General features: G+C 43.8%; 1 protein-coding gene across 5 annotated transcripts in view; it reads right to left on the bottom strand.

Annotated features, from left to right (window-relative positions):
• Positions 1-12,646, bottom strand: part of LOC118397449 (hepatocyte nuclear factor 1-beta-A-like) — a 29,618-nt gene extending 16,972 nt beyond the window's left edge. For 4 of the 5 annotated variants that reach the window (XM_035792193.2, XM_035792191.2, XM_035792192.2 and 1 more), the window contains exons 1-4: positions 12,098-12,645; positions 9,200-9,399; positions 8,595-8,865; positions 7,973-8,220 (exon numbers count right to left, since the gene is read on the bottom strand). In XM_035792193.2, coding sequence (XP_035648086.1) covers positions 7,973-8,220; positions 8,595-8,865; positions 9,200-9,399; positions 12,098-12,462 — 1,084 coding nt within the window. In that variant the 5' untranslated portion in view covers positions 12,463-12,645. Of the gene's footprint in view, positions 1-7,972; positions 8,221-8,594; positions 8,866-9,199; positions 9,400-12,097 lie in introns of all 5 variants that reach the window. The other variant, XM_035792190.2, reaches the window with a different exon arrangement.
• Between the last annotated feature and the right edge of the window lie 673 nt (positions 12,647-13,319).

The following is a 13,319-nucleotide window of genomic DNA, read 5'->3' on the forward strand; positions in this document are numbered from 1 at the left end:
TTTACTAGGGTAAGTTTTGCGGTGTGAGTGAAGGAGGCTTTGTTGCGAAATAGAAAGCCGACTCTAGATTCGATTTTTTATTGGAGATGTTTGATATGAGTCTGGAAGGAGAGTTTACAGTCTAGCCAGACACCTAGGTACTTCTAGATGTTCACATATTCTAGGTCGGAACCATCCAGGGTGGTGATGCTAGTCGGGCGTGCGGGTGCAGGCAGCGAACGGTTGAAAAGCATGCATTTGGTTTACTAGCGTTTAAGAGCAGTTGGAGGCCACGGAAGGAGTGTTGTATGGCATTGAAGCTTGTTTGGAGGTTAGATAGCACAGTGTCCAAGGAAGGGCCAGAAGTATACAGAATGGTGTCGTCTGCGTAGAAGTGGATCAGGGAATCGCCCGCAGCAAGAGCAACATCATTGATATATACAGAGAAATTAGTCTGCCCGAGAATTGAACCCTGTGGTACCCCCATAGAGACTGCCAGAGGACCGGACAACATGCCCTCCGATTTGACACACTGAACTTTGTCTGCAAAGTAGTTGGTGAACCAGGCAAGGCAGTCATTAGAAAAACCGAGGCTACTGAGTCTGCCGATAAGAATATGGTGATTGACAGAGTCAAAAGCCTTGGCCAGGTCGATGAAGATGGCTGCACAGTACTGTCTTTTTTCGATGGCGGTTATGATATCGTTTAGTACCTTGAGCGTGGCTGAGGTGCACCCGTGACCGGCTCGGAAACCGGATTGCACAGCGGAGAAGGTACGGTGGGATCCGAGATGGTCAGTGATCTGTTTGTTGACTTGGCTTTCGGAGACCTTAGATAGGCAGGGCAGGATGGATTTAGGTCTGTAATAGTTTGGGTCAAGGGTGTTTCCCCGTTAGAAGAGGGGGATGACCGCGGCAGCTTTCCAATCCTTGGCGATCTCAGATGATACGAAGGAGAGGTTGAACAGGCTGGTAATAGGGGTTGCGATAATGGCGGCGGACAGTTTCAGAAATAGAGGGTCCAGATTGTCACGCCCAGCTGATTTGTACGGATCCAGGTTTTGCAGCTCTTTCAGAACATCTGCGATCTGGATTTGGATAAAGGAGAAGTTGGGGAGGCGTGGGCGAGTAGCTGCGGAGGGGCGGAGCTGTTGGCCGAGGTTGGAGTAGCCAGGAGGAAGGCATGGCCAGCCATTGAGAAATGCTTGTTGAAGTTTTCGATTATCACGGATTTATCGGTGGTGACCGTGTTACCTAGCCTCAGTGCAATGGGCAGCTGGGAGGAGGTGCTCTTGTTCTCCATGGACTTTACAGTGTCCCAGAACTTTTTGGAGTTAGAGCTACAGGATGCAAATTTCTGCTTGAAAAAGCTGGCCTTTGCTTTCCTGACTGACTGCGTGTATTGGTTCCTGACTTCCCTGAACAGTTGCATATCGCTGGGACTATTCGATGCTATTGCAGTCCACCACAGGATGTTTTTGTGCTGGTCGAGGGCAGTCAGGTCTGGAGTGAACCAAGGGCTGTATCTGTTCTTAGTTCTGCATTTTTTGAACGGAGCATGCTTGTCTAAGATGGTGAGGAAGTTACTTTTAAAGAATGACCAGGCATCCTCAACTGACGGGATGAGGTCAATATCCTTCCAGGATACCCGGGCCAGGTCGATTAGAAAGGCCTGCTCGCAGAAGTGTTTTAGGGAGCGTTTGACAGTGATGAGGGGTGGTTGTTTGACCGCGGACCCGTTGCGGATACAGGCAATGAGGCAGTGATTGCTGAGATCCTTATTGAAGACAGCAGAGGTGTATTTGGAGGGCAAGTTGGTCAGGATAATGTAATTAGGGTGCCCATGTTTACAGATTTAGGGTTGTACCTGGTGGGTTCCTTGATGATTTGTGTGAGATTGAGAGCATCTACCTTAGAATGTAGGACTGCCGGGGTGTTAAGCATATCCCAGTTTAGGTCACCTAACAGAAAAAACTCTGAAGCTAGATGGGGGGCGATCAATTCACAGATGGTGTCCAGGGCACAGCTGGGAGCTGAGGGGGTCGGTAGCAGGCGGCAACAGTGAAAGACTTATTTCTGGAGAGATTCGTTTTTAAAATTAGATGTTCGAACAGTTTGTGCATAGACCTGGAAAGTATGACAGAACTTTGCAGGCTATCTCTGCAGTAGATTGCAACTCCACCCCCTGTGGCTGTTCTATCTTGACGGAAAGTGTTATAGTTGGGTATGGAAATCTCAGAATTTTTGGTGACCTTCCTAAGCCAGGATTCAGACACGGCAAGGACATCAGGGTTGGCAGAGTGTGCTAAAGCATTGAGTAAAACAAACTTAGGGAGGAGGCTTCTGATGTTGACATGCATGAAACCAAGGCTTTTTCGATCACAGAAGTCAACAAATGAGGGTGCCTGGGGACATGCAGGGCCTGGGTTTACCTCCACATCACCCGAGGAACAGAGGAGGAGTAGGATGAGGGTGCGGCTAAAGGAGCAGATTTATGGGCGTGGTAGAATATATTCAGGGCATAATGTGCAGACAGAGGTATGGTGGGGTGCGGGTACAGCGAAGGTAAGCCCAGGCACTGGGTGATGATAAGAGAGGTTGTATCTCTGGACATGCTGGTTATAATGGGTGAGGTCACTGCATGTGTGAGAGGTGGGACAAAGGAGGTATCAGAGGTGTGAGGAGTGGAACTAGGGGCTCCATTGTAAACTAAAACAATGATAACAAACCTGAGTAACAGTATACAAGGCATATTGATATTTGAGAGAGACATAGAGCAAGGCATAAAGTAATCGCAGGTCTTGATTGGGAGAGCTTGCTAAAACAACAGGTGAGACAACAACAGTTAGTCAGCTAACACAACAACAGCAGGTAAAATGGCGATGACTAGGCAGAGAGGGTCGGATTAACTACACACAGAACCTGAGTTTGCGGCTGAGGCCGACAGATAAAACATAAATAAACAGAATGGAGTACCGTGATTAATGGACAATCCAGCAGGCATCAGCTATGTAGCCAAGTGATCATAGTGTCCAGGGGGCAGCAGTAGATGGAACAGAGAAGCCGCCACTAAGCTAGCAGGCGACACGGTGTTTAAAGTTAGTAGCTCGGGGGTGGTAGGGGGGGTCTGCTCAGACCAGTCAGACCAGTTGTGGTGGTGCGGCGGGGGGCCGTGTCGACAGAGAATCCAAGCCAGATGGCGAAAGAGGTATTGTAGAATTTAGTTTCCTGGCTCACGGCTAACTGGTGCTAACTTCGTGGCAGTGGCGTTAGCCAAGGTCCAGAGTTTACAGCAAGGATCCGGTGGAGTATTGGGCTCTGGCCGTGTATGAGTGGGGTTCGGGTGAACAGCTGAGTAGGCCAGGAGGTGGGCCTCAGGGATAGCTTCGGTACTGGGTGCAAGCTAGCTGTGGAGATCAGAAGTAGTGGACCAGGGATTACGGCAGGAATCCGGCGTTGTTGTGGAGAGACAGTTCGATACTGGTAGACTGGCGAGTATTATCCAGGCTAAAAACAGGGCTGGCTGTGCAGAAGGTAAAAGCCGCTAGCAGTGGCTAACAATGACTAAACAGCTTGTAGCTAATTAGCTGGTTAGCTTCTGGAGGTTCTTGAATGTATTCTAAAATTAAAAATAATAGCGATTCCGTATCACATTGGGTGAGGCAGGTTACCGGAAGGTATAATCGAATAAAAATCGAAAAGAGATTGAAAATAAATATGGGTCCAGTGAGTGGTTGGGCTGGCTGGGGACACGGCAATTCAGACAGTTAGCAGGCCTGTGCTAACAAGCTAACAGTTAGTAGGCCGGGGCTAAACAAGCTAGCAGTTAGCAGACCGGGGCTAAACAAGCTAGCAGTTAGTAGACCGGGGCAGGCTAGCAGTTAGCAGGCCGGATTAGCAAGCAAGCAGATAGCAGGGGCTAGAAAGTTAGCCTTTGGGGAACGTCGCAATGGGGTTAAGTCTGTTTTTGCCTCTTCATGCGGTGACGTCGATAGACAGGTCGTGGAATTAACAGGGTTCCAAGTAGCTCTAGGTAGCTAGCAGGCCTAGCTGGTTAGTATAATGGGCCTTCAGCGGGCGTCGCGCCTGAGGGGCCTGTTGGAGTCCTCGGGCAGATTATGTCGGTATTCCAGTCGTAGGGGTTCCATGCCCCATACCGGCTGTAGAAGGGGTCCGGATATTGTAGCCCAGGAGTATGCTTCGGTGGTAGCACAGGAGCTCTGGCCGGGCTAGCTTCAAGCTAAGTGGATGGAAACGCTAGCCAGGAGTAGTCATCCGGGTTTGCGGTTAGCTAGTTGTGAAGATCCAGATGAAAATGTTCAGTTTGCGGTGGGAATCCGGGGATAAAAATAATAGGTCCGTTATGTTCTGGTTAGAGTCACGTTGTTCTAACTGGCGAGAGCTATTCGAGCAGAAGGTTAACTGATAACCGCTGGCAATGGTTTGCTGACTGATAGCTGGTAGTTTAGCTGGCTAGCTTCAGTTGAGTGATTCCAGATCCGAATTAAATATAGATACTTTAGGGGGGAAAAAGCAGATCCACACTGCATTGGGTGAGGTGGGATGCAGGAGAGTATTTAGATGTTGAGGTTTAGCAAAAATATTTTAAAAGATATGCGAAGAAAAATATGTAAAAAACGATATATACAAGGGACACAACAGGACAAAGACGTCTGACTGCTACGCCATCTTGGATAACTGACAGGATGACATTATATTGCAGAAAAAAGTAACTCAAAATTGAAACAACTACTGTACTTTCTGGCTGCAAGACATTTGACCATTTGACATTTTACATTCTAAAAAAGGTAGCTATCTCCCCTCTATCACTCTCTAAATTGTCATCTTAAATAGTGTTTGAGCTAAATCAACCCCAATAGCCAAGCACTCTGAGTATTGGACCAGGGGTGACTAGAAGTAGACCAGGGGGAGGGTGAGAACCCTGTGAAGGGGAGTGATAGAGTAGGCAGCAGGGAGTTACAGCAGGTTTAAAAGGCTTCAGTGCTCTGTGTGACACATGTAATATCAAAGCCTCTCTCCTCATCCCCAGGCACTGGTAATTGTAGCTCCAGTGCATACGAGAGACCTCCCGGGTCTCTGCAGGACGTAGCAGGCCTTTGTACCTCTCTGTCCAGGCTGGGGCTCCCAGTGGACAGAGCCGGGCCAAGCATAGGGCAGGCCTTGCCTCTCTATCCCTCGGCCAGGCCAACTCCCACATAGCCTGGGGTGACACAAGGCATTGAGGGAACACAACCTGCTCACTGTTTTTCCCTCTTATAATATATGATGTTTTACTCTCACCTTTGTTAAATCAAATCACACTGTTTTCAGAGGATTACCAAATGAACGGAACGTGCCCATCACACCAGTCTACCAGATATTGAACCACACTCCCCTCACTGCCGTCTTAATCTTACAGCTAAAACCTTTCCAGTGTGTCAGATTAGGTGGGAGATTAATGAATCAGCAGGCTTTGCCGTCTGAGAGGAGGGAATAGTCTTCAGACAAATGAGATATCAGCAGGTTATCAGGTGTTCAACTCAATCTCTTAGCACATTTTGGTGAAAAAGATGCTACTGTTGCTGAATTATTTGTGCTGATTGGCCCGTCAACGTTTCTATCTCAGCTTTGATGCAGGTCAACATAAAGAGAAGTCCTATTTAGAACCCCAGACAGAAACAACAAAAAAGAAAATCCTCCCACCTCTATACTTTGTTGAGAGATGTATGAAACTTGCTCCCCATGCTCAGCTTTCAGATTCACCCTCAAAGTGGCCGAAACATTAATCTTTTAACTTAAAATAAAACAATGACTTTTTAATGGTCACTGAGCGTTACGCCTTTTCCTTTTCAATGATAATCACATTTTTAGGTTGCACCTCGACTCACGTTGCTTAAGCACCCTCCACTTCTTTCGAAGAAATAAACCTGACAACTATAAACAACAGAACAGTATGGTCACGTCATCCTTCTCTCATGAAGTATGGTAAAACACACAGACACAGACGTATTGGCATCTGTTTGTAATAGAACAGGGTTGAATTCCAATTACCTGTTCTCATCTTTTCTATAAAAGCACAGGTTGTATGGTTAAGTGAATGATCCAAGAGGAAACTACGGCCCTAAAAGTATCATGGCTTCAGACACAATGGATCATTCAGCTGATGAAACAGTTCGATTAGACCAACAGTGTGTGTGCATCACCTGTTTACATTTTGAGACGTGACTAGTAACAGAAGACATCTATACATTTGTTTTGTTTGGTCTTTTGCCAAACACTGACAATAGAATAACCTCGTCTGTCCCCCCAAAATACTATTTGACCGTTTTGGCCAATCAAGTTACCTCACCTTTATCAACAGAAGTAAGAGAATCAATGACAACTCCAGGAGAAAGAGGTTTTCTTTGATGTGACACTTTAGTGACCTCCCACACATAACTATTGTAGTGGCGATAGCTGAAGGAGGGGGTTACCCACACAAACCTCTCTATAGGCTGGAGCACAAGGGGTCATCAGTCCTGTCTGGCCAGAAAAGAGCCAATACCCCAGAGGACAGCTCCTGCTGCTCTGGTCTGCAGAGCACCCAGCCTCTCTCAGCCACTATACTGCCGCCCCATAAAGGTAAGGAGAGCTTTAAAACAGGCCCTCCCCAAGGCCCAGCTGAGATAAAATAACCTAGGTTACAGTCACTGCAGTCTTCTAATACACCACAGACAATAGGGACCCCTGCCAGCCTGGGGTATAGAGAGGAGAAGTCAGGGGAGCCCCTTATCGAAGGCCTGGGAGATGTAGTAGCCAAGGATTTTAATTGTCCATTCAATCATGCATAATACAGGCCGTGGCCTAGCAACACGATGAGGCAACCTGCTGGGGTGCTATTGTCAGGCCAGGGGCTGACAGTGAAAAACAGCTGATGCTGTCGGCAGGACGCCGGCAGGACACCTTGTAAGCAAGCAACCGAGGATTAGGGGGAGCAAAGTACCTTCTGCTTCTGACCTTTACCCTCGCCCTCTCTACAACCAGCCCCTTCTCCCTCACCTCCACACAAGCCTACCACTGAACCTACCTCCTTACTTTGCAACCTGAGGTCAATGCTTGGTCAGGTGTGCTAGGAAAAACCACAAGCAAACAGAGCATGGGCCAATGGGCCCTGTATAACCAAAGGTAAAAGAGCAACCCGAGGCAAACGGCTTGTTTTTCTAGAGAGTTGACCTCGTGTTCAAACATGAAAGAACAACACGAGGCTTTGATTGAGTTTCTTCAATCATTGCTTTTATGGTGGTAAGCGATGGCACTGAGGATAATGCTATGCCAAGATATCAGCTCCATTTTATGTCTTATAGAGGCGAAGGTGGACGCCTAAATTGCACTGAGTGCAAACAGCATTATGATATCAAATGGTCAGTTCATTGGATCCCCCAAAAAGTCACAAGCAACCGACCAACCTTATGCTTTTATGAATGTGGAAGTAATGGTTGTAGGTTCAGCTACTGCTGAATCCCTCCGTGACCCTGCCCTGACCCTGGCCTGTCACAGGACTGCTGCTCTTTGTGCCACTCTCCTGCTCCTGCCTGCCTGCCTGCCTGCTGAATTTGGAGTGGAGATTTCAGGTACAATGTGGATTGTTCTGTGTGTTTTTAAAGATCATAATAACAATGACATTTGCTCAGCTCCCTAAGTCACTGTTATTGATCACTTGCCCTCCTCTCTCTTCTCTCTCCCTGATGTCATCAACTGTTTTTCTTGCCACTTTTCACCCTCTCTTGGGGATGGAAATAAAATCATCCAAAGCTTTTGCCAACCATTGTTCTTAAACTGTCAAAGGCATGTCCCTGATCAAGATGCCATAGTGATTACATGCAGTCAGATCATGGATGAGACAGGTACAGCAAGAAGAAAGACCACAATTGAATGTTTCCATTGTTGTGTAGTATTATATTAGATATAATAGCAGAGTAATGTACTGTGATATGCATGTGGTGTGGAGACGCTACCTTGCATCTTACTAGGGGGGGATGCGCTGATCTGGGAGCTGTGGTGGTGTGGGGAGTTGTGGCTGTGAGACAGGAGAGGGTTCATGCTGTGGGTGGGTATGGGGTAGGCGTCCATCGCCAGCTTCTGACGGAAGGCCTCCTCCTTACGCCGGTTGGCAAACCAGTTATAGACCCGTACCTCAGTGACCAGGTTAGAGCCCAGCCCATGAGCTTTAGACGGAGACACCCCTCTCTGAAGACACTCAGCCCTATAGGAGGAGAGATTGAAATAGTATCAATGGAATACAATGGAAAAGAACAAAGGGAAAACATAATGATAGTTGCATTGGAATGATAGTTGGATAGTGTAAACAAAGAGAGACATTAAAACCTGTCAAAATCATTCTAATCTAAGGCCCTGTGCTGCAGTATTGATGGCGTTAGTATCAAATATGTGCCAAACATTCAATTATTCAATGAGAGAACAAATCTGTATCCCAAATGGAACCCTATTCCCTCTATAGTGCACTACTTTTGACCAGAAACATATTGGCACCAGTGCACTAAATAGGGAATAGGGTGGCATTTGGGACTCAACCAAAAAGGTGCAACTTTCTCATTCTCCAAAGCCTCCTCCCCTCACCTGTTGCACTCTTCCACCAGCGCCTCCCGCTCCTCTTTGCTGGGGTTCTTCTGTCTTTCATAGGCCTGGTAGAGGATCTGTTGGGATGCAGGCCCCCATTTAAAACGGTTCCGTCTCATTTTCTTGCAGGAGGGTTCCGAGCCCACCTCCTCCCCTTGTTGCCCCATACCCTGACCAGGAGGGTTGAACTCTGGGAAGAAAAACAGCACCTGATCCTGACTGCCTTTCTCGGTCATATTGCTGTCAGAACCTTGCACTGCCTGGTTGAATTCTGAAAAATAAGAACAAGGTCACATAAAATATTGTATTGGGGGGGAATGGAGACAAAATAAACCAATAACAGAATAATAAGAAATAAGACATAATTTAACGAGGGACAATTGCACAATACAGTATGTAGCCTAAGCCATAATGATAAATCAGACACATTTGAGGCATTGGCTTACTGCAAAATGTTTCTGACCATATGCATAGCCGAGATATGACATTTATGTTCATGCACATTGTGTTGTGGGTGGCCATTAGAATTATGTCGCCCAGGCCAACACACCTCTGAGCCTCTAACTGTATCGAAGGCTGTGTGAGAAACTCAAATATTAACTTACGTCTGAGAACTTCCCGCTGTTTCCTGACATACCAGGTGTAGAGCGCCGCTCGCTTCTGAGTTTTCATGGGCGTGCCTTTGTTGAGGTGCTGTGAGAGGTGAGACTGATTTAGCCCGGTTACATCCACCACCTCACGTTGTGGTATGTTGTGCTGTTGCATGTAGCCTTTGATCATTCGGGCGGCACGCCAGGGGTCCTCACTGCGGTTACATAAAACACATAGAACCTAAATACATGTTATTCGTTCTATTGGAACCCTAATAGCGTTATGTGTATAATGGTGTATAGGTTGTGGTGCTACATTAGCACTCACACTAATAGAACCAGTTATCTAACGTATTATTCATCGGCCAAATAAGTTCCGAACCAATCTACAGCACCCAGCTACAGCACCCAGCTACAGCACCTAGCTACAGCACCCAGCTACAGCACCCAGCTACAGCACCTAGCTACAGCACACGCATGTATTTCCCTTGGTTTATTCTATTAGACTTCTTCGCCTGATGCTATCCGTGTTATCCCCAAGTTTTGGACAATTGTTAAGTACCCTACTAAATGACTGTTAATCATTATAAAATAATGTACTTTTTACTCCATACATTTTCCCTTACACCCAAAGGTACTCTCGAATGCATTTGGAATGCTTAGCAGGACAGGGAAATGGTCCAATTCACGCAATTATAAAGAGAACATCCCTATACTGCCTCTGATCTGGAGGACTCACTAAACACACATACTTTGTTTGTAAATTATGTCTGAGTGTTGGAGTGTGACCCTGACTATCCATATAACCTTTTTTTGTTTTTAAATAAGTTTTGCTTAATAAGAAATTTGAAACGATTTATACTTTTACTCTTAAGTATATTTGAGCAATTATTTTTTACTTTTGATACTTAAGTATATTTACAACCAAATACTTTAAGATTTTTACTCAAGTAGTATTTTACTGGGTGACTTTCACTTTTACTTGAGTCATGTTTTATTAAGGTATCTTTACTTTGACTAAAGTATGACAATTGGGCACTTTTTCCAACGCTGGTGGTGTCATAATACATTCAATAACCTGAAAATACTCCGAATCAGAGGCCTATTTTCAATTCAGTGTTTTGACTGTAGCTAAGAGGCAAAACTGAGAAATTAGGAAATCTAAATCCTAGACCTTGGCCTATAACCGATCCACGTTTTTTGAAACGTCAATATTTCATAGCGAATGTGAGATTTCAAGGATATAGGATACAGAAATATATTACAAATGTTACCAAATTAGGTTATCAAATAATCTAAACTCCACGATTTGGAAGGGCCGAGAGTACATTGGTTTAGAAGTGCAGAATTTTACGTCAGCTGAGTCTGACACACACTGACGTTATAGCATACATTTTCCTATTTGGACAATAAACCCATAGGCCTAATTAAATTCAGACTAAATAATCCCAGAATCGAGTATGAATCAAATAAAATAAATAAGTTATTTGGTCAAATAAATTAATGTTGTTTGGTTAAATGTAGGAAATTGATAATACATTGATAAGAAATTGAAGAAATTGATCAGTTCAAGGCTTCCATCCAAAATTGCATTCAATTATCGAAGAATACATTTGCCCATGGGGTAAAATCATCTGAATTATTCCAATGCTTCAATTATATCAATAATAAACACAATTGAATTGCACCCATCGATGACAACGCAATAGGACGCTTTATGTCGATAAAGAACATTTATTTCAAACGATTTAAAAGGCCTAGCCTATGTGCGCAGCGTGCTCTAAAATAGTAAAACTACACTTACATAGCCTATACCATCACAGACATCTCAGATTAACTATGGACTTCACATGGGTAATTGTTGCAAATCTACACACAACTGTTTGTTTTGGAGAATTAAATCTGCGGGTTTATACATTGGTTTAGATGTTGGTTTATAACTTTCGACAATGAATAACCAGATCTCCATTCACTCTAATCATACGACACTGTGTATCTTTCAGTTGATGATTTATAGAATACAATTAATAATAACTTAACTACACGTGGGTTAGTTTTGATTTTCTGCTGGCCAGTTGATCATGTTACTAGCGTAATGAATGAACATTTATAAATGGCTTTTAGAAGATAAATGAAGACAATATGAACATTTACAAAGAGTAAGGCCTTTATAGACTACATTCATAAAACAAAATAACATTTGCTTTAAGATATGTTGCAATATTTCGCCAGAACATTATTATTAGTAGTAGAGCCTATATCTAGTGCAACATTGAATCCTACGTAATAAACAAATACGTTGATGTGAATTAACTTTCTCTTCTTGCATTGCCAGATATAATTTAAGTGAGAGAGATCGAGTAAGTTAAATATAAATAGATCTCGTTAAATGTATAGTTTTCTAAGCGAAAAAAAATTATAACCCGTGTGGATAATTAGTAACTAAAACGCGAAAAGTACTATTGGCGCGTTATTTTAATTTGTCAACACAAGGAACATTGAGACCTATTGCCAAGCGCTTGACATGTAAATTTAAAATACGTTTTTACACTAATTTTGTCATCATTCTAAAATACAGACACAATGCAGATACACTTCTGAGTATTGCGGTCAGGCAAGTAGGCTATAGTTTTCATGGGCCACACGTCTGAAAATTATTCCAGGAAGAAATAACTTTAACAGGCAGATAACCCTAATTGTTGTCCTAATTTACCCTAATTGTTGTCCTAATTTGTCAGACAATGTTAAATATAAAACGCTTTAAATGCACTGAAATTACTCCTACATCTAAAATAAGTAGCCAGATAAATAACACAATATTATTTTGGTTATGCGCCTATACCCTACACATTCATTCGGTAATGAACATCCCTAAATGTGTGAAATGAAACATTTAAAGTTCTATTCACTTACGCTAATATTCGGTCAACTTCTTCCCTCTGTTCCGCTGCTTCCTCGGTGTTAAGTGACTGGAGTTCTTTCAGTATCGGTGGGGTATCGAAATCGTCCCCGTCCTCGGACCCCTCATCTCCCGACAGTTTGCCCTTACTATGCCCATTGGTCAACGTAAGAAATACCGGCTTCGAATCATTTCCGTTGATTTTAGAACTTGGCGGAGACATCTGTAGATTCTCCAACTTAACTCCAAAGCCATTCGGGCTGGGGTCCATATCGTCCAACGCTTGGATCAGAACATCTTTGGTAACTCCGGAATCTAACAAGGCGCTCAAGAGCTCCTGTTGGAGAGATGTCAACTTGGACACCATTTTCGAGAACATTAAAAAAAAGTTATATTCTGAACTAAAAGGGTAAGGAAGGTTGGGGAGAAGAAAGATCTAAAAAAAATAGAAAAAAAGTCCGTTCTCCCCTCCTCTCCTGCTCCAGTGTTTATGTGAATTCCCTACTCCTGACACCTGCTCGGAGAATCTGGTTCACTTCCCAGTTGAGAAGAGTGATATAATTTGCCATGATGCTTTCGGAGGGCAAGGAATATACAACATGGTAATTTGTGGGCTGGCTGATGGGGCCTTTATGCAAATCATAAGAAGAAGGCTGCACTGACTAACTGAAGCAGGTCGACCTGACAGTGTTTACACTGCAGAGCTGTTGCTTTTATTGGCTCTGCTTATCAGCAGCACAACTTTCATGAACTTCGGACTGTTGTATAAAGACTTTGGTGAAAGAGGAGGGGTGGTATACTTGTGATGATAATAATAATAATAATAATAATAATAATAATAATAATAATGATGATAATAATAATAATAATAATGATAATAATAATAATACATTGTAATTATAATAATATTGTATAGACAATATAAGATATTATTAATTAGTGGTTCTCTTTAAATTCAACAGAAAAACATGCAAAGTGACAAATTCAAAATTATTCACCTACTGTATAAAAGGTCTGTCAGTCTTGGGCTTGTGTTTTTGTTTTCTATATCTTTCTCATAGGCTTTATAGTCTATAATAATATCTGACCCTTTTAAACCCCTTTTACAGTTCTTTTTCCATATATATCAGAATAAACATTAGAGGAGGAGGAGCCCTTCCGTGAACAGATCAGCGCTGTGATCATGGCCATAGTTCAAACGCTCCAGAGGCACAATGGCACGCTGGGGGACGCACG

Source organism: Oncorhynchus keta, chromosome 18, assembly GCF_023373465.1.
Source record: "Oncorhynchus keta strain PuntledgeMale-10-30-2019 chromosome 18, Oket_V2, whole genome shotgun sequence".
Taxonomy (NCBI): Eukaryota; Metazoa; Chordata; class Actinopteri; order Salmoniformes; family Salmonidae; genus Oncorhynchus; species Oncorhynchus keta.